The sequence below is a fragment of the Oreochromis niloticus genome, linkage group LG18 (assembly GCF_001858045.2).
Source record: "Oreochromis niloticus isolate F11D_XX linkage group LG18, O_niloticus_UMD_NMBU, whole genome shotgun sequence".
Lineage (NCBI taxonomy): Eukaryota > Metazoa > Chordata > Actinopteri > Cichliformes > Cichlidae > Oreochromis > Oreochromis niloticus.
The window spans coordinates 14,537,670-14,559,411 of NC_031982.2; the positions used below are offsets into that span (position 1 = coordinate 14,537,670).

A 21,742-nucleotide genomic window follows, 5' to 3' on the forward strand; every position below is an offset into this window, starting at 1 on the left:
TTGGCTAATAGCTCTTTGAAAATCACCAGTTGAGTGAAACTCAACTCAGTTTTTCTACTTAATAAGAGAAAAAATTCTGGTAGCTCATTACGAGGCTGTCCCATATTTATAAAACGCTAACCTTTTGGCTTCCAACCAAAATATAGTGAAAAACAGGTGAAAGATTTTCTGTCATTTAATTGTGTATCTGTTTGGTGTAGTATGAATGGCTGTGGAGGAAAAAAACAAAAGGACAAAAAAAAAATGTATGCCCTCCTTCCTATTTTCAAAACTGGCTAACAGGCTGATTTGAAAAGGGGCTGATTCTGGCCCCTGGGCCTTATGTTTGACACTCCTGGTCTATTAAATATAATAATTGAAAAAAACTCGAGAAAGCCCGGAGAGGTATTGCTTAACACTTCTGGCTTCAAAAACAAAAATAAAACTTAATAAACATAAACAAAAAACAATGGGGTGACAGTCGTAAAGCTCAGCTGCAGGCTTTAATAACAGCATGTATAAACTCATGCGTGATTTGTTGTTTTATATGTGCAGTCTGTGATTCTGGAGAATCCAAATATGTCAGCTGAGGCTCCGAGAAACTGAATGGGACAACTTGCCAATGTCATGTTTTTTTTTGTTTGTTTTTTTTAGACTAAGGCTCAACAGTGGATCAACAAAGTAAAGGATTATCTGCAGCCCTGGTGTTAAATAATGGATCCCGACTACATCATCTACATTAATCAGCAGGTGTGTTTTTAGATGGAATTCAATAAATGTATTTTTTTTTTTTTTTTTACAGTTCTGCGATTCAATTTCTCAAGAAAGGGTGAAGAAAAAACAAAACAAACATTAAAAAACCCCAAAACAAAACACACCTTCCTTTGTTTACTAGCTTTAAATGAAGGTCGACTTCCAGGACTGCATGTTCCGCTTGCGTCGAAGCGGCACACAGCCTTTCACAAACCACATTTGCACACGCACGCACACTGGCCTTCGTTGCCATAGAAACTCTGCTTTGAGGATGATTCCAATCAAGCTGCTGATTATTAGTCACACGTTAAGCCTCACAGACTGCGTTCAGGTGTTTGACAGACACACGCACAGAACTCCAAAGCACACAAACACCAGCAGTATTTACAACACAAACTTGTTTATTTCATGACATAATTTCCAAGGCCAAATCACAAATAAATAAAAGGAAGAAGACACTTGCAGTAGCTCAGCTTTCAGGGCTACTTAACCACCCCGAAAAAAAAAAAAAAAAAAAAAAAAAAAAGTTCAGTTACAAAGATTACTAAACATATTAACAGGAGGATTTACACCTGTACAGTTATTGGTACTTTAAATGAACTTTGATCTGTGAGACCTGCCCCAACCACCCCCACCTCCCTGATATTTACAAAGAAAGCGAAAATAACAGGAATGGTGAAATTGATCTCTGCACCACCCCTCAGTCTTTGTCTTGTTAGTTCAGATAATTCTTGTTGGTATGAGATGACGTGCGCCATCAAGAAAAAAAACAAACAAACAAAAAAAAACAATGCGTGGAGTGCTTCACATTCTAAAGACCCCTGAAGATAGCTCGTGTGTGTCAGAAGGCAACCAGCCGCCTCGAGCCAGGCAGAGAAAAAGCAGCAAACAGCACACACAAAGGGAGGCACGGGTCCCCCCCAACTTTATCGCGATAGTTTGGTCAAAGTTATGTATGAAATCTGATGACAGATGCTGTTAGGAGGACCCTACTGTACCCTTTATTAATGTCATCTTCGTTACAAGCAAAGCAGGGTTTGCATTCAGAAAAAGGCGGCTGCAAGAAAGATGTAAACCTTACAACAAAATAAAAGAAATCTAAGAACAGGGAAGAAGGAAATAACAAAGCTTGTAAAATTCACTTTGCACTATTGCCATTCAGAGTATATCAACCACCAGCACCAAATCCATAAACCTACATTAATTAATGCATGTTTTTTTTTTTTTTTACAACATTTCAAATAAATGTCAGGTGTCTGTAGCATTGGAGACCCTTTTATATACACACTGCACAAATATTATACAGATCAACCAATTTCAAGATACAGAAATGTGAATTGAGCTTCAGCTATGCGTACACTCCCAACTTTAAAAAAAGAAAAAGAAAAAAAGAAGAGAACAGGATTGGGTCCATAAATTATTTCTTCAGTTGTCTGAATGGAGTGCGATTCTCTCATACTGATGTGCTTTGGTACATGTGCACTTTTCATCATGCAATTTTCTACAATGCCAGATATAACTTTTTTTTTTAAAACTTTACAGTCTTATTAAAAACATTTGCAGCACAGTACGTTCAAAAGGAGCTACATCTAGACTTCCCTATCAGTGTCTCTCTACCATCGCCCACATTTCTACATTCCTACAGGCGTTCCATTATGCACTGAAGTCTAGGCCTAAATGTTAACACGCCGTGAAAGGGCCGCTGCATGTGCGCTTTTTTGTTTTTCTTTTCGGCTTCCTTCTTAGATACTTTTAATATTTGAGTATAAATATTGCACATTCACTTTGCATTTCATTTTTTATACATAAAAAGGTAAAGTAATAGTAAATAGACCTATGGTAAAAACGTGTACAGTTGCACCAAAAAGTAACTGGGACAGCAGTCTATGAAAGGCTAACTAGTGTAACTATTCTTCCTACGGTAAGCAACTAAGTTCCCTTGAAACCATCCATTTGGTGCATTGGTCGTGACTGGAGGAACATGTGGGATGGCTAGTGTATGTCAATAAACCACGAAAAGCAACTGAAAGGAAAACAAAAACAAAAACACTCCCAATTGGTCCTAATGTTTGACAATCCTGTGTAGGCAGGGAACAGCAGAAGGGATAACACTCCATCATTTGTAACTAGGTCAAGTCAGTAAGTCAAAATTCAAATGTACAGACCTTATGACACAGGCTAATAAAGGGAGAAAAAGATTACAAAAAGGAAATGAAAAAGCTTGTAAACAAAGACCATTAAAGTACAGGTAGCATGAACAAATCAGAAATAATAAAAAAGGAAAAGAACCCCCACCCCACCCCTTACCAAATAATACCACCATAAAGTAACAGTATGAAAATGTATTTGAAGACATCCTAATGCTCAAATCTCTCATGGCTTTGGAACACCCATTCCTTACACAGAAAACTGATCAGATGGGTTTAAAAGCTAACAAACCAAACATGAAGGAAATGTTGAAATGTGGATTTAAAAAATAAAAGATCACAGAGATCCCTGCAGACCTGAATGTTACTTTGAGCCCAGGAGGTGTCCCCTCTGTTGGGCTCATGCTACCCCCCCCCACCATGTCTCTGCCAGGGGTGCGCACTTCATGCCCCCCACCCCCACACCCCCCAGGTGGCACAATCCAGCATGCAGGGCAGTGGGAGGAGAAGCAAACAGAGTGTGGTCGCTGACATGGGTTCAGCTGCATCAAGCTTGACATTTGTTTCACTTCGAGTCATGCAAAGGTCTGACTTCATTCGCTGTCTTGGTCGTCACAGCAACTCAAAGACCTGAATTCCTTGAAAGGGAGTGTTTGGTGCATTGCACACGTCTGGCTGGCTCAGCTGTCTGTTCAGCCTCTTAGGTTTTGACAGAAACCATTAAGCTGGATTCAAGAGTCCCCCCCCGCCCCCTCCTGCTTTGATCGAAGCTGGTTGCAGGGAAGCCGGGAAGGAGGTGCATGGGTCCCTGTGGGTGTTTTTGTGTGTGTGTGTATGTATGTGTTACTGTTATCTTAAATGTAACTCCTCAGGAAGTAGTCTTGGAAGTAGTCTTGGAAGTAGCCTTTGAGCGCTGTGTGAGTGTTTGCAGGTATATATGTGGATGTGTTTACTGGTTGCTGGGAGTGTGTCTGTGTGTTATTTTCCTCCGTACAGCCTCTCGATATCTTCCTGGTAGTGTGTCTTTAGCTCCTTGCGTTTTAGTTTGAACGCGTCGGTCACCAAGCCTGTCTCTGGGGTCCAGGGCTCAGCGCTCAGCCGGATCTTCTTGGGAATCTCAAATCGCTCCAATTTTGCTGGATGTGAGAGAGCACAATCACAAGTCAGCCTGACAGATAAAGTGTCATCTTAGTGCAAAGTCTGACACAGGGGACGGGATGCTATCTCACCAAATCTGAACAAACTATTCAGATGTCTCACTTGAGTTTTGTTAATGATACTGTACTTGGGAGATAAGACTTTTTCCCTCTACCTGTGATAGCAGCCTCAGTGATGATGTGGAGGACCTCCTTCTCCATCAGGGAGTTGTTGCAGATTTCTTCCCACGAGCCCTTTATTTGCATCTGCTCAGCCAGGGCCATTAGCTGCTTGTGGTTAGGCACCACAAAGCTGATCACATATGACTGGTCACTAAACAACAACAACAAAAAAAGATTAGATTACAGATTAAAGTTTACAGATTAGGCAGCAACAATGAAATAAACAGATCCAGAAAGTCTGCAGGGCTTTACCTGTTGGCATAGGCACAAATATTGTCTATGAGTGCACAGTTTTTCAGAGCAGCCTCCACTTTTCCAAGAGAGACATATTCACCTGCCTGTAGTTTCACCAGATCTTTCTTACGGTCTGTGAGAAAAGAAGAATTATTAGAATCCTGACTGATGTTCCCTCTTGTATCACATGCAATCTAACTCATTTTTGCATTTCTTACCGATGATCTTGAGGCATCCGTCGGGGTGGAATTCTCCAATGTCTCCAGTGCAGAACCATCTCTGGCCGTTCTTGTCCACAAAGAAGTCGTCTTGGATCTTGCCTTTGCTTTTGTAGTAACCCATTGTTACGTTGGGCCCACCAATCAGAATTTCCCCTCTTGGGTTGGGCTTGTCTGTGCTGTAGTAACCACCTAAAAAGAACCGGATTTTTTGATTATCAAGAAACTTTTTTTTTTTTTTTAAATGAACTAAGGACTGATTTTCTAGCTCTGTACTCACCCTCTTCCCAGTCCTTCAGTGTGATCTCTGAACAAACCAGTGGAGCACCAACCCGCCCTGTGCTGTAGTCCCAAACTGAAAATACCAATAAAGACTTATATTAGCTTTGCTTGTCATTTCTAAGTTCTTTTTATAATTGTTTCTCTTAATTACCCAAAGGGCAGCAAAAACACATCTACTCTTTCACATTTGCTTACATTCACTGATGGTGCCAGCTCCACAAGTCTCCGTCAGACCATAGCCTTGCCCCACAGGGCAGCACATACAGATGTTCATGAATCTCTGTGTAGCAGCCGAGAGGGGAGCTCCGCCAGACAGCAGCACCCGTGTTTTCCCTCCCAAGAGCGCACGCACACGTTTGAACACCAGACTGAGGAAAAAGACAAGAAAACAGAGCAGGGTGATGATGACGGCTGCGAGTGGAGGAGACTCAGACAGCAACTCCAGAAACTACTAAAAGAGCTTTGAAAAGTTAGCCATAAAGCCCCATAGCATCCAAATATTGATTCGTACTAAAAAATGTTCTGTGCAAGCACAATACGAGATTCAATACTACCTAAATACTCATACAGGATCCAGAGAAATTGCTCTCTTTTGTTATGATTAGCCAAGAAGGAGCAGATACACAAGCAAACCTTCACATAACTCAGAAAGCAAGCGTCAACTGTCATTAATACAGAATGTCTGAACAGCAGGTGGGCGGGGCTTCTTTGCTCACAACCTAAACTGTGTGCCTGATATCAGCACCACTGCACATACCCTCTCACTGACATTGTACAGATCCAAACAGAAAAGCATAAAGGGTCCTGTTTCAGGTTCACGTCATGTGCATGGGTATTACCGGTCACAGAGAGGTGTGCTGTAGCCCTTGGAGATCTGCTCCATCTTGTAGTTGTAAGCCAGCACAAACAGCGTCCTCTGGAATTTGCTCATCTCCTCCACTTTGGTCATTACGTTTTTGTAAATCCGATCCATGATCTCCTGCACACCAAGCAGATGAACTCGCAGTAAACATTTCTGGCATTTTAAAAGCCCCCAGTACTTTTATCTGGTGTGACTGTGTTAGCTGTACTGTGATAAATGAAGACTTACTGGTACAGCAGCCATGAGAGTGGGTTTAAGCACACTGGTATCACCTTTACTGCCCTTCTTGATCTTGGTGGACTGTGAAATAAAACAAAACAAAAGGCAACCTCTTTAAATCTTTAATGGATTATGAATTTGCAGTTTACTGTTAGAGAGACAGGAAACGCTGGCCAAAAGATGCTGCTGCCTGTTTCCCCACTGACCTGGTCTGCTAGAGTCTGAGGAGAGGAGTAGCCGATGCGACACCCATGAGAGATGGACACCAGTTCCGCGCTGAGCTCCAAAACGTGGGCTAACGGCAGGTAGCCGATATAGGTGTCTGTCTCACTGCGAGCACAGAGATGATCTCATTAATTACTTCTAGATACTGACATAAAACTGAGATTTAAGCAACAAAACTGTCCCTCTGTGAGTGACAATCAACACACACGCTGGCAGAGAATGAAGTGACAGTGGAAACTCTGTGCACCAGAACGTGGCAAAACTCAGCGAGAAAATGTCAGAGAACAGCGAGGAATCTGATATCGACATACTTGAGGTTAGGGATTCGCTCCGCCATGCCTGTGATGCCAGCAATGAGGTTGCCATGGGAGATCATGACACCCTTGGGGATGCCTGTGGAGCCGCTGGTGTACATGATAACTGCGATGTCTGAGGTCTCTGGCTTTCTGCGGTCTACTGCAACTACGGTGGACAGAGAGAAGAGCGGTAATGGCTACTGGGGAAATGGACCGTAAATATAACATTTACAGAAATGAAACCGTAGCAACAACAACTGCATGGTGTGAACAAGTTTGAATATTTTTTGTAGGGCTGTAGCTAAAAACGGTTTTCAATATAAAATGATCTATTGATTTTTTTCCTCTTCATTGTTTAGTAAAACAAACAAACAAACAAACGTATTTTCCCCAATAAACTGTTCACAGATTTAAAAACAAAATTTATTATAGAAATATATATATTAAAAAAATACTCCCAGCAAGTTCTGGCATATGCTTGCCAAGTGATGATTAAGGATTGATTTATCTTTAAGGTTTAAAAAGGAAAAATAAAAACACTTTTAATTGCCTATAAATTTACAGTGCTTCAATCATGCCTCTTTCAATTCATATTAATGGGTTTAATTATTGAGAGACTGAATTGCTCCTCGTTATGAGCCCGGTCTTCAAATGTGTGAAGACAAAGAAACTTGACTAGAAATTTCAGATGACTGCTGTATATTTAAAAAAAAGAAGAAAATAATAATTTCACACATCTATTGCACGCAACAAAAATGCAATTTTCAGTTAAACCAGACACAGCTGAGGTGTTTCTAGAACGTTTCCTTTCATTTTCCTAGAAAGTTGCCCGTGATGGCGTTGGGTGTTTCGTAAGTGGTGATTTGACCTCCTTCCGTCACGCAGAGCACATCATTCTAATTACACATTAGGGTGCTGGCTTTGTATTAAGCCTCCATCAGAGCACTTCCACTTTCCAGACCAAATTAGAAACCTTTTCAATCACCCTGCTCAAACACTCACTATTGTCAGGCCTGGATCCCATCTCCTTCACTGTGTCCATGTTGTAGACCATGATGCCTTTAGGAATGTCTGGCCAGCTTGTGGGTTTACGGTCCACTACGATGATATACTGCAGCCTGGGCACGTCACACAGAATGGCCTATGGCACAGAGGTAGATGCAGGTGGGAGGGAGGAGGAAGAAGTTATTAAGTTGCACTTGTTATCAAGCTCTAATGTTGCACACAATAAACCAGCAGCTGCAGGTTGACTTTGTTAAACAGCGTACATGCGATAAGTGTCAGACGATAAGAAGTGTCAGAAGGTGAGCAGTTACCTTGAGACGGCTCTGCAGAAGGTCTTTGCTTGTGATGATGTGCGTGACTTCGGTCTCATTCAGCCCATGTGCAATGGCCACGGGTCCGAGAGTAGCGTACAAGGTCACAACTGTCAAATTCAATTACATCCATTTTAGTTACACAGTCAAAACAAGATATAATGGTATCAGCTTATATGCTGAAAAACTTTTCTATACGTCCATTTTCTTAACTGTTTCTCCAGTTCATGTCGTTGCGGGGCTGAAGCCTATCCTAGCTCTCATTAGGTGAGAGGTGGGCAATTTAACCAACAAGGACACCTTTGGACTGTGGGAAGTGTACCTGGAGAGAACCTGCGCAGTTACTGGGAGAACATGGAAACTCCCAGAAAGGTCCCAGCTGTGTGGCAGGTTCAAACCAGGAACCCTCGTGTTGTGAGGAGACATTGCTAACCACTGTAACGCGGTGCCATTCAAATAGGCTTGGGTTAATTTTGAAATGATGAAAATCCCTTTATTGAGCAAACAGGCTCTGACTCTACTGCCTACGAGACCTGCAGCCCTGTCTGTGGGAAGTAGCGTCACAGCTGACTAGGATACACAATCAAATGGTACCTTCATAGTAAGATGCTCACTAGTCTGAATCAACAATTCAACAATTATATCAAATATTTTTACTCAGTAAATATCTGTATTGGAATCAGTCCCTAAAAATAAAAATCCTCTGAGCTTTATGCAATATAAACAAAAAAAAAAAGAGCAAAATAAAGAGAATGTATATTTTATTGAAAAGTGCCTTAGATGTCTTTGATGTTTTTTATTATTATTATTATAATAAATATACATTTGTCCTTCTGTCACTCACGTGGGAAATTGTACATGAAGCAGGCTTGTGCTGCGACAATCCACTCCGCTCTGGTCTCACAGAAGATGGCGATGTTACAGTGAGGCTTCTGATTGAGAGCTGCCAAACCACTGCCAAAACACTTTGCTGCCTGGTAGGCTTCCTCATAAGACAGCCAGTTATAGTTCCCGAGAATTACCTGCAACAAACACGCAAAAAAAACATGCAGTCTTCAGCATTTTTGTACCACACCAAACATTAAAAGAAAAATGATGGTGGTGCATATTTTCTACAGGGCCGGGAACTGTTTCAGTCAATTGGACGAAAATGAAATGAATAAAGGGAACCATAATATCCACATTTGTAGGATCAGCGCTGCTTTTTATTAGAAGGAATAATGAAATGGTATCACTGAACCCACATGAGAGGCTGCAGATATTGCTCTTATATGCAATACTGAAAAAGCCGAACACGATAGTGTCTCCTGGCAGCATACAACATTATTTACAGTCTGCTAGTGCCATCTACAGGGCTTCTGTTGCTTTGCAGGTGTTAATTGAGCCTAGAGACATAGGAGCAGAAAATTTGCTGCACTTCCACCCACGTTCATCACACTGTGCACAGCAGCTGACTGCACTCTTATAAACAAACTTCCCGTTATCTGACAGAGTCGCCTGGTGCTACATTTCTAAACTTAAATGAAATGAGGGGATCTTCATCTTGACTGGACTCCAACCTCGATTTTCACATGACATAAATAAAACTAATTAAACAAATTACAAGGGTAGCAGGTTAACGTCTCACCTTTTTAAAGATCTTGCCGTTCGGCTGGCGCTCATCCTCCTCACTGAGCACCTCCCTGGTTCCCAGACAGTCTCTCTTAGGAAACTTTTTGGCAGCGTATTCAAACATTTTGTCCACGGTGTCCACGCCAGGGTGGAGCCACGCAACTAGCTCCTTTTGGCTGTTGACTGCTCTGTAAGGCCCTGCTGGGTGCCCGCTAACCGAGCGTGCCTTGATCCTGCGGGCTCGTTCCAAGCTGTTGCCAGCTCCAGAGAAGAAGTACCAGGGTATGAAGGTGATGACAGAATAGACCCAGACCACTGAACGGAAAACCTGCAGCAGCAGGGGGTTCATATCCTCCTTCAACTTCATCTCTGAAGATGAAGTAAGCGCTGGAAATATATAAAACTTGGACCTGCCCTGAAAGTACCTCGACTTGCTGCTGCTGAAGGTTGGAGGCTGTGAGTTCTTTTGCGCTTTTTCTTTCTGCACAGGAAATCACCTAGACCTGCGAGACAGAGACACACACACACACACACACACCACATGAAACTTTGGGAACAGAGTCTGAAATAAAGACGTATCAGCACATTTTGATAGCAAGGAACTGCTTCCTGGTAAAATAATCTTTGCTTGGATGAAGGCCATCACTTCCTATTCTTAGTATCACTTTCAGTCAGCACCATTCAGACCAGCAGGTCTGTTTAGAGAGGAAACATGGTGCTCAGTTATAAGATAGTGAATCTTTAATTAATAGCTAACAGAGCTGATATGAACTTGTAATTAACTCCTTAGCTTGAAGACAGCTGACTGCCTCATGTGTGAAACTGCTTCATTTCCCCATTTCATTTCTTTGTAATTAATTGTTGTTTAGCACACTAAATTAGTATTATGAGGACAACACTTTGATCTGGAAACAATACAGAAACAGTCCTCATTTTTTTCCTTTCATCTTGTCATTTTTCAATATTTTGTAGAACACTGTTAGATACACTTATAGAGATGATAGCTACAGCTGCAGTCTTACATAAAATTAGAGATAAACCAGGCCAAACAAGCTTTGGTATCGCTGGAAATGACAACAGTTAACCTCACAATCGCTGAGTGCAAAATCATGCAGTGGCTGCATTTAAGCCAGAGAACAACGCCTCTCTAATTTTCTTTATTTCTGACTGCATCCAGTGTACTCAACCACTTGTTTCCTACCGGATCATAACATGCACTGTACTTTTGTACTTCTCCAAGTTGTTTGGCTATACAACAAAACCAACTGCCAAACGTCTCTTGGAGAGCTTGGCTATTTGTAGCATATATTTAAAGCCAAAGGGTAATTTGCAGAGTAGCCCTGCTGCCACACAGCCAGACCACATGAGAGTTGGTGACAAGCAGTGACTCATTCTGCAGCTTAATGCAGAGATGTTTGCAGACCCTCACATAACTCTAAAATGACTGAGAAGAATCTTATCACTTCAGCATTTATTTAAGAGCTGGGCTGGCCATGTGCAAACAGAAGCTACAAGACAAGAGGAAAAGGTCCTCAAAAAGCCTCTAATAGCTCCACAGTTCCATTAAGGACAATGAAACATGGCCACTGCACCCTGAAGCTGAATTGGAAGACTTCTGTGCTGAATCTGAGTAGAGCCCACTATGCAGACTGCGCAAGTGGCCCGAGCCATAGCCAGAGTCTGCAACTGTGAGGCTGTGATGAAGCGACGTGTAGTTGCAATCCCAGGTAGCTGTATGTTAGATAACTGCATAGGTTTTAAGAATCAGGATCTATGTTTTTCATTGTAAAAGTACAATGAAACCGATATAAATAACATATACAAAATAAATAAAAGAAAATAAACAGTTAAAGCTAAATAAATGACATGCATTCTGCAAATGTGTGTGTCAGCCCCTAAAGGGTTTGTGGTTACAAGGTACCTAGGCCGCAGATTAAACACAGAAGCATAAATAACGCTGTAAAGGCCATGTTTTGATGACTCCTCGTCAAAAAAAAAAAGAAAAGAAAAGAAAAGAAAAAAAAAAAAGCAGCTTGTAACAGTGTAAACATGGGAATGTCATGGCCCCAAGGCCTTCTGGATACTTCAGTGAAAACAACCAAAACCCAAGAAAACTAGTCTGAAATCAAGTACCACAGGCAATTCTGCCCGTATCTCCTATTACACTCTGTATTTTAAAGTCATGGTAAAGCTGTTTTTTCCCCATTTGTACCTGTATATTTACTGGGGGCAAAAAAAGACAATCCTAACTGTTACTTTAATACGGTCCAAACTCAAATCGCTTCTGCTACAAACACGTCTCACCTGTTGTACAGCAACCCAGACACCACAACCAACTGATAAAAGTCATCCGTTATCTGGGCAGAGCAAGTACACCAAGAAGCCCTTCCAGCTCCAACACGTAATACAGGTTCAGCCATTGTTGGATTTGAATGACACAGACACACCCTCTCCTGCTCACTAGTTCAACAATATAATGCATGAAAAAATGTGTCTCAGAGGGGAAAACCTGCAATGTCTTAATACACAGCTGCAATGAATAACTTTTTGATCAAAAATTAGACCTTAATTGTTAAAACAAGCCAACAGAGACTACACAAAACCTCGTGCTTGTTGTAATAACACAATTTAACAAACACAGCAACTAGCTGCCACTTTAATTATAGAGTATTGTTTGTTTTAACACTAAATATGATAGCAATAGTGGCAGTAAGTGAATCAGCATCGAGACAGTAGTATAAACTCAGCAAATCCCACTCTATGATTTAATCTGGTGACGAGTGCAGCGTTTAACCTGGTAATTATCATGTAATTCAGACTGCAGCAGTCAGATGAGACGCATGACATAGTGCGGTGTCGGTGCTTTGGTTTGGGTCCTTAACAGTATTCTGTATCAACATCGTTGAATAAAACCGGCACACATAAAATATCCACCGCATAGGTTTTGGTATTTTGAGCAACACTATCGCTGGATGACACACAGTAGGTCACATTTTTCTACTCCACGTTGCTTGTTACCGATGCTGCGATGCTAGCGAAGTAGCATCCAGATTAGCGGCTCAAAGACGCGCTAGCAGCTAGCATTTAGCTATAGCTAGCCGCCACCGTCGCTACTACTACTGGTGCCGCCGCTGGTTTTAGTGAAGCCGGTTTTCCCGGTGGACATTCACTGAAATTAATTTAAAAAGCATATAAGCGTCGCCCCGTACCGACGTCTGGAGAGAATTAAAGGCTACGAGCCACGTTGCTTAACAAACCGGTCGCTGACAATAAGCCCATTTCTCATCAACATCTGCAGAGCGCTCACACCGCAACACATTCTCACCTCTTTCCTCTGCCGCTACGCTTTCAGGCTCTGGAGCACTGGATCAGCTAGATTAGCCACTGTAACCACAGCTCTGAAAAGGATGAAGACATCGTCTGTTAATTCGGCGTGCGTGTCTCTAGATTACAACCGCTGGTCCGCTTTAAAAACGAATTTAAAATTAAGTCAAATTGTAAATCAGAGCATCACCGGGCCACTACTGCCAGCCCGGAAGATATAAGGTGACGTCACGGCGCTTTTCCGCCTGCGATTGGAGGACTGGAGGTGGCGCGTGCTTGGGCCAACAGAGACGTCAGAGAGGTTATTATCGGTCACAACCGTCTACGCTGTGCTACAGCAGCAGCAGACACAATGTGGCTGCCCGTGAGGTGATACGTTTAATGGGCTGTTAAGTGACCGCAAGTCACATATTATTGTGTTTGATTAGCGAGTCAGCGATTTACCAAAGAAGAGACAGACAGCTGTCGATAGGGAGAAGGGAAACGAGACCAAGGGAAAACAAGCTATACATACCGCAATAAGTGCAAGAGGCTACGTTGTCTTGAGCAAGAACGGTTTGTTACCAAAACCACCGAAACTCCTTACCTTCCTCTTTTTGTCGACAGCTTTTTAAAACCTAGCAGTGTAAAGACTGACTATCTCCTTATCATCTTTAATTGACTGTATTTCATTCCAATACATATCAGAGACCATCAAAATTATACACTGAAACGTATATGAATTAAGAACACGATGCCATACATTCAAGCACCAGACTAAGGAGCACTTAGTGAGTAATCTAACTCAAATCATCGCCTATTAAAATTTCAGTACCTTACCAGATCAGTCAGCCCCCACCCCCCAAAAAGTATTTAATTCAAATATGTAACTGCATGTGATTGGTGCACAGTTTTATTTAAGAGTTCTGACTTCTTGAAAATAGCACACTTTTACCACAATATATTTCCCGAATTAAGACGACGAAAGAAGTGTCTGAACTGTTGTTTCATACTTCTCCATAAGTTTTTTGGAGTTTCTATTCCTCCAAACTATCTGGCTCACGTTGTACTTGTGGTTCTTTACTGATCTATTTCCTCTCAATAGTGTGTTTGTGACAGGATAGAAACGAGAGAGTAGAGATGTGAGGAAGATGACTCTGGTTGAAGCTGCAGTCAGTGATTAAAGTTAGGAAGGGCAAACCTTGTTCCATATCAGCTGCTCCAAACCAGATTCATCTATAAAAAAAGTTTATTTCCATTTACCTGTATCATGTGACAGCCAGCCAGCAGCCTTAATAGAGCTTTCCACAATAATGTATTGATAATTAATGGTGCTACTGTTGCAATCAGTTCAACTTGGTCACTGATATTCATGTAAAACCTGTTTTTGGGGCATCAGCTAATGCATGGTTTGCGAATTCACTTATCAGAACAATAAAAAAAACAGCTGCTGCTAAAAAGATCACATGACTTGATAATGTGGTTCATTCGTGTGTTTCACACACATAATAAATATATATGTGTGTTGTGTTTATTCTAACAGGCAGACATGTAAATGCAATAATCACCAACACTGGTTGACTTTTAAATGTCTTAAAAAAAATCAATTACTATATATTTATAAAAAAGAAACTTGTCTGCAATCTCATGTTTACACACCAGAGGGAGTTGCATCTCTTATGTGAGGGCCACGCATTGCTCTCCTGTTTCAACTTGACTTAGATGTTATCCCAAAATGCTGCATGTGAGATAGAGGCAGAGGACAGATAGGAGAGAAACATCTCCCGTGACTGCTAAAAAGGAACACGATGAAAGTGAAACGGTTAGATGAGCCGTGTGCGACACTTTGACCTGGACATCGATTTCTTCTCACTGTTCTTTAGAGTTTTTGCATGCTTGTTGGGCCATATGTTTTTACTGCCACTTTCTGAAAAATACGTGTACATGTGCACACAAAGCCACACTTTCTCCACCACATACACACAGACTTGGACTCACACAAGCGTGTGGTCACATGATGAGGCAAACTGCACACAGAAGGGTGATAATCTCACTCCTCGGGCTGTGTCTTTGAGGTCATGGCGGGACATGGACCGTCAGGGGGCAGATGCTACAAGTACACACACCACTTTCATCTGCTCTGTGAAATATGTGTGTCCAATGTGATAATGACACAGAGAAACACTCTGCACACACTTAAAACAAGATACAGGAAGAGAGAAAATGTATCCTGCAACTGTCCGTCTCTTTTGAGTGTCCACGGCGTCGAATCGCTGTTCCCTGGAGATTCACCTATTGTGTTCTTTATAATGTGATTCTTTCCCATCAGTGTGATTACAATGTGATTACCTGCTACTTTAGTTATTCTGAATTCCTCTACTTCAAATCACAGATGAAGTATTTTAAATTCTTCTCAACTTTCTGTTACTTGTGCACATCAGAAACAGCACTTCTCATTTACAAAGGGTTCAGAATGTTAACCCTTTATTTAGCACGGGCCCGCCGGTGGGCCCATTTTACAAGCATTCTTGAATCGGTTACCATTTGAGTTAGAGACAAAATTCAAATGGTTTCTGAAAAATCTCAATTATTTTCTTTTTCATTTTACAACCGAAATTTCAAATTAGGTCATTTAGCCTGTATAAATCGTAGTCAACAAAGGGTTAAGGTAAAAGAAGAAGCACAACTGCTTACAATTTGAACACTTATTGGTTATACATGTGTTTGATTTCTCAATTGCAAGGTCACATGCTGTATGATCTATGTCAAAATCTGCTGAATCCTATGCAGCATTGTGTACGTATGAGCATTTGTGAGTGAGTTACAACCTTTTGCAGGTTAATTGTAGTGTTTTACTGCAGGTATTTCTGGGGAGATTTGTGAGAGCTTCAGGGCTGCAAAATTTAAAATGTTTGGACAAATACACCAAAACCCACCGAGCAAAACTGTGGAGAGAGTCATGACCTCAAAACCTGTTCCTTTTTGTTAGAGATGTTCCACTGTTTCAATCTGTTCTTTTAAAGGTAAAACTGGTAAACTAATAACCCCCGCCCCCCCAGCTGATAATGAAAATCTCTGATATGTAGTTGGATGTATAAGGATGAGGAGGGTGTGTGTGTGTGTGTGTGTGTGTGTGTGCTGTGTAGGGATTAGAGAACAAAAGGATCCTTCTCTGTCATCAAAGAGGATCTGCTCTCGACTCATCCCCTGCTCTGTAGCGACAGCTTTTTATTTTTCGGAGAGTGGGAGTGATGGCTGGAGGGAGGGTGGGAGAGTCTGATGGCAGGGGATGCAGATTTCAAAGTAATCTTTAACTTTAAGCCCCACAGTCCCCATGAAATGAAGCCCTCTGCCCCAGACACACTGTTGCCTATGGCTCCCAGTGGAAGCCTGCTATCCCTCTTCGTTTTTTCCTCCTCAGGCTTTTGTCATGGTGGCACTTAAGTGGCATTACTCACTGACCGGATGACCAAATGAAGGAGTTCCTTTGAGAAACCTGAAAGAGATGGATTTTAACTCCCGAGACCAGTGTCGCCTCTTAAAACAACACTAAGTGGATATAAATGAATACTGTGTTACTGGGATTCAGCAAATACCACAAACCAAATGGAGTCATCTCCTTGATAAGGATGGATTTAATAACCCAAACCCAGTGCACTGAAAGTGCTGCTGTTCTTATGATATGTATGAGACACAGCAAATACATGCAACAAATCCACAAAAATCCAATAAAACACTTGCTCTAAAAGTGATCTAAACATGATTTTAATGATTTGATAAAGATAACTGAACCCCCATCAGGTTATTTAAGACAGCCAGGAGGTTTCCTGCACTTCCATTGTGCCATCACTTCAAAAAAACTACTTATTTAGGCCCCCAACCCCAAAGTTATTTTTCTCATCTTGTTAAGGCCCATGTCCCCTCAGGGTGACTGACCTGGGATCCCCTGCTGCTGCCCCGGCCCACCATGGGGAGTCAGTGTAATCACACAGAGGTAGTTTTAAGGTAAACGGGCAGAGAAGATAAGAATAATTCTGTCATGTCCCATTAGCTTTACTCATACAGCTGTTTCGATGCACCTTGGGACATTAAGCTAAAGCCTGCTTTAGATTTGAAGTTATTATTAATGGCTCTGTTTAGTTAAAGAGTCCCAGTACAGCATGACAGTGTGGCAAGGAGTCTGGACAAGTTCAAACATAGTTTGTGCACCGTTTACTGATGTTATTACAATTATCCACAAACATACCTTTTACTAAAGTGCCATACGGGATTTATAATCACTCTGAAAAAATAAAATGATAACCATTTCCCTTTGAATAGTTCTCAACAGGCTGGGTTTCGTTGGTGTATCCGGGTGATCACGTGATATTGAGATAAACTGAGTCGCTTGCCTCGGTTTCAGGCTGATAAAGCATGCAGGCTAACCAAGTCAGTATGAGCGAGAACAGGGCGAGAATGCTGGCAACAGACAAGCAGACAGGGACGAGCGACCTGATGTGGCTGAGGTTATGCACAAAGACGAGGCCCAGAAACAGGAGCAGCAGCGTGGAGAGGAAGGAGAAGATGGCGCACACGCAACTGGTCTTGAACGCAACGTGTTTGCACGCCTCCCATCCGTTGTGGCCGGTCTCCGTGGAGGTCGCAGGAGAGGCGGGCGGACCCGGCAGCCTTTCCGCGTTTAATGAGTCCTCGGGCTCGTGCTTTTTGTGCGAGAGCTCCTCGGTGAAAGCTGTGTTGTCGGGGAGGTTGCGAACCCGACGTTCCGGTAAAGGAGTTCGCTGGCGACACACGGGACAAACGATTCTCCAGCCCCGACCCTCCCGGAAGTGCAACGTTTCGAGACATTCCAGGCAGAAGGTGTGGGAGCAGCTCAGCAGTTTGGGACTGTGGCGCTCCAAATCGAAGTAGTTGTAGCATATTTTGCACTCGCTTTCCTCCCCATGGACGCCTCCTGCACCGAGCGCCTCCGCCATGTTCTCCATTATTGGACCGCATTAACTGCTTTATTTGACAACACTGTCAGTACACCGAGGCTCACATTTCACCATCACACATAAGAGGATCTCCTGAAGTGGATCGCAGCACTGCAGGAAGGCAGTGTGAAGTGGAATAAATAATATTCCTGGTTGTGTTGAAATCGCGTTCCTTTCTGAGCATCGCCGTGATCTCAACACCGGAACTAACTGTTAAGCGAAAAAAAAAAAAATATAATAATAATAATACTAATAAATCGATAGACATGGTCAAATTGATTTCTCCATTGGTCTCTGTCACCTGGCAGATTTGTCTCAAGCGTGAGTCACGTGTATAAGTTGGATCTAATAGGCCTATTTAACCGTATAATTAGAATTTAGCGCCCGCGGTGTCAGTAAAGGGCACCATGTGTTGATTCCTCTACATTTCAGCACCACATGCAGTGGACAGCGCCAAGCAGGATGATCAGCGGTGACACCTTCAGCTCGGCCCTGATCCGATCTTGTGCAACTTTTAGCTCAGAGAGCACCACATGGGTTAAATACCAGCAGCCGGTTTAGATTTTAGTGAATGTTGTTTTTTATTATCATGTTTAATATTATTAATAATTATAGCAATTCCTCCAGGAGACTCTCATGGAAATGGTTCTTTTTATTGCAAGCATAATGACTCATACTACAGTTTTAAACTTTTGTCCACCATAGTAATACAAGGAGTATCTGCTCAACTTACATACATTTACACCCTATTTGGTTTGTGTGGAGAAATATTATCATCATTATTTTATTTAATGAGAAATTATGAAATTATTTAATTGAAATAAAGTCAGACCACTGGTATGATGCACAAATGTGTGATGTCTGTCCTTAAAAGTTTTAACTCTCCATCCATAGTATGGATCTCTGAATATGGATTTAAAGTATAATTGAAACGTTTCAGTGTCAGTAGAGTCATCTTAAAGGAATTCCCTGCCAACATAGATAAAGAAGATTACATGCCTTTTCCACACAGAAACTATGTGTTACATGTTAGGACAAGCTTCTGTCTTCAGGCTGTATCTTTTCACATGACAGCACACACACACACACACACACACACACACTGGTCTGCAGAATGTGTCGACGTACAATGGGCCCTCTTGTGGCGGAATCTATGCTTGCATGTTTAGTGAAAGCAGTGTTAATCTATATAAATCAGGGGTGTCAAACTCAAATACACAGTGGGCCAAAATTCAAAACTGGAACAAAGTCGCGGGCCAACATTAATATTTATTGAAAAAAAAAAATCTTCCTCCAGATATAAGAATGAATCTTTTCTTATGGACTCAAACAAGTTTTGCTGAAAAACTGAATATGGAACAAGCAAAACTTAATACTAAACAATATATATATTAGCTGTATAATACCAGTAGGCCAGCATTAATAGTAATTTGGTATGGCTTCGCGGGCCAAATGTAATTAGGCTGCGGGCCAAATTTGGCCCGCGGGCCAGAGTTTGACACCTATGATATAAATGAACAACTTTACATGTAGTTAAAAGTTTTAACAGCACGGTAATTAGATTATTAATAATTGTAAGGTAATTGTAAGCAGACATTAATGAGGACAGAGTTATGTTGGTTAGAATACACTTGCTAGTTATATCAGTGCTCCTTTATAAATCAGGTTAGTAAGACAAAAAGATAGCAATTTATATATAGGGGAAATAGTGAAAAACTTCACTCTAATCATGGATTTAATAATGATTGGTGTTTCGCTTTAGTGCCTGTATGATTCAGAAGTAAAGTTTTAAAGTGATTCATCAGTAAAATATATAAATGAAGAAATGTGTCAACACATAATGAGAAGGATTTCTGACAATAGAAATGTTAGTGCCAAGATTTTAAAACAAAAACATGCAAAATGCATATAATTGAACTCTTTCAAGCTCTGTAGCCCCCTGCACTGGGACTGCTCTGTATCTGCTTTTAATAAATCAGTAAAGGGGATGTGAAATACTAGGACTAAAATTGATTTAGCATTGTTCTCTTTTTCTCTTGCATCACACAGTTACACCTAAGAACGTAACACTGTAACTCATCACAGACTCATTCATTTAAGGCTGTTATCACACTCCGGTTCTCTGGCTTATGGTTGTTATTGGTCTTAAGCAGAAACATCAGTTGCTGTTTTTTTTTAAAGCTCAATCTGGCCCTGCGATGGAGAAAATGACATAGCAAAATACTTCTTGCAAATCATATTAATTATGGCAAAAGTCACCCGAGTGTTTCTCATCCAGAGAGACCAAGGTTGTTTGGCCCTCTTGTCGACTGAATTCATCCTGCATGTATTTTCAGGGAAATTAAGAAAAAGCCCTAGGGCTTGATGGCGTCTTGGGTTACTGCTTCAGAATATCTTTGACATATTTCTTCTTTTTTTTTTTTTTTGCTGTACCTTAGAAAATAAAACTGAACTCAGAATATGTAATCCTTGAAGATGTGCAAAAATGAACAGATTATGGGTAGGATTCGCTTGTGTTATATATTTTGTGATTTTAAAACAAAAGCCTATTGAATGATGATTTCCACATCACACGTGTAAAACTAGTCATTGCTAATCATTAAAAAAATGTATATTGCACTGGATTTGCTTTGGTGAAGCAATAATACTGCTCCTGTGTTTTGTCATAACACCAGATATCATCCCTCCCCCAAAGATAAACACACACACACACACACACACACTGAAGTAAGAGCACAGTGTATTGCAGGTTAAATAATAATCTTACTGAAGGTGACAAATGATGGTTCATCATAGAAGTGTTTGGGTCTGCATTTACTCAACTATTAAAGCAACCCCGTATGCCCCGAGGTTGTATGGTTAACAAATGCTTTGCTTCTCTTTTTGTTTGTTCTCCCTCACCTAAGCTCACCTTATAGGTCTTTGTTATGATAACTGCACTCAGCGTGAGTTCCCACTGAAGTCTGGAGAGTCACACATATTTGATAAGATCAAACACACCAGAAAAACAGTGCCTCTTTTGGTTGTGCCTTGTAACAGTAACATCCCAAAGGCTGTTCCTCATTCTAACGCTGCTTAGATGTTTATCTAATAGATAAATTGGGTATTCTCCTAATCTGTTTCTCACTTTTCAGACTATGTCCGCTCATGTAAAGCTCTTTTAAATTTTCACCACTGAATGCTTGAAGCTTAAAAAAAGACAGGATGCCAAATATAAATCAGTTACGATTGATTTCGTCCTTATGAGAAATCACACACACACACACACACACACACACACACACACACACAGAAAAAGAAAAAGAAACTGATGCGGTCCACCTACACCACTCATTCTTTCGAGTCAAGCTCTATGCAGCGTTAACTCAAATCCAGTGTGCTGCATTTAAACGTTGGACGTAAAAATCAAAAATTTGAAAAATGCATCTTTTTATGGAATAAACAGGAAACAGTTAAATTCAGATTCGATTTAAATTGCTCATGAATAAAATGTGGTTTCAATGATATAATATCTCAGCTTAATTTCGAGATGTGGTCGTCATAACAAGTGAGTAAGTAAACTACAATTCTGTGTTTAAAATATTAGGAAACCAAAACCCCCCCCACCAAAAGAGTTGAAATAATGATAAACCCTTGCAGGCGTCTGCTTTACAGACATGTATTATTACACTTAATTAAAAATTCCCACTCACAGCAGAGGCATGATTCTCTGAGGCCTAATAAAGGTTAAGCACATGCTGTTTTACAGCTGGCTGTTGTTTTAACACACTGAAATTATGATAGAAAGTCAATGAATAATCCAAATTAGGGTAATCAAGGTTATCAATCACTCTGCTTGTCAGGATAAGCAGTTACAGTTACAATATTTTTTTTTAAACTAAGGAACTGACTTTTTTTTAATGATTTAACCTTGTTACTTCAGCAGTTGAGTCCCTATAGCTCATGGCCAGATTATCAGTTATAATTTAATTTCCTCCAGATGTCCACCTATATTTGAACTGATAT

The 21,742-nt window shown here is 41.1% G+C and overlaps 2 protein-coding genes across 3 annotated transcripts; both read right to left on the minus strand.

Annotated features, from left to right (window-relative positions):
- Window positions 1–1,115: 1,115 nt before the first annotated feature.
- acsl3b (acyl-CoA synthetase long chain family member 3b) lies at window positions 1,116–13,010 on the minus strand. Of its 2 annotated transcripts, XM_005476248.3 has the most exons (15): window positions 12,787–13,010; window positions 9,478–9,964; window positions 8,695–8,872; window positions 7,851–7,960; window positions 7,537–7,675; window positions 6,550–6,700; window positions 6,220–6,343; window positions 6,023–6,094; window positions 5,772–5,911; window positions 5,128–5,300; window positions 4,931–5,005; window positions 4,651–4,842; window positions 4,451–4,565; window positions 4,192–4,349; window positions 3,858–4,015 (listed from the first exon to the last, which is right to left on the minus strand). In XM_005476248.3, the coding sequence occupies exons 2-15, from the start codon at window positions 9,826–9,828 to the stop codon at window positions 3,858–3,860; spliced, it is 2,136 nt and encodes a 711-aa protein (XP_005476305.1). In that variant the 5' UTR covers window positions 9,829–9,964; window positions 12,787–13,010. The 2 variants fall into 2 exon arrangements, with proteins under 2 accessions (XP_025756251.1, XP_005476305.1); XM_025900466.1 differs by lacking the exon at window positions 12,787–13,010 and having other exon boundaries at window positions 1,116–4,015; window positions 9,478–9,828.
- A 4,112-nt stretch (window positions 13,011–17,122) lies between these two features.
- Window positions 17,123–17,737, minus strand: rnf228 (ring finger protein 228). Its single transcript, XM_013268815.1, has one exon. The coding sequence runs from the start codon at window positions 17,735–17,737 to the stop codon at window positions 17,123–17,125; it is 615 nt and encodes a 204-aa protein (XP_013124269.1).
- Between the last annotated feature and the right edge of the window lie 4,005 nt (window positions 17,738–21,742).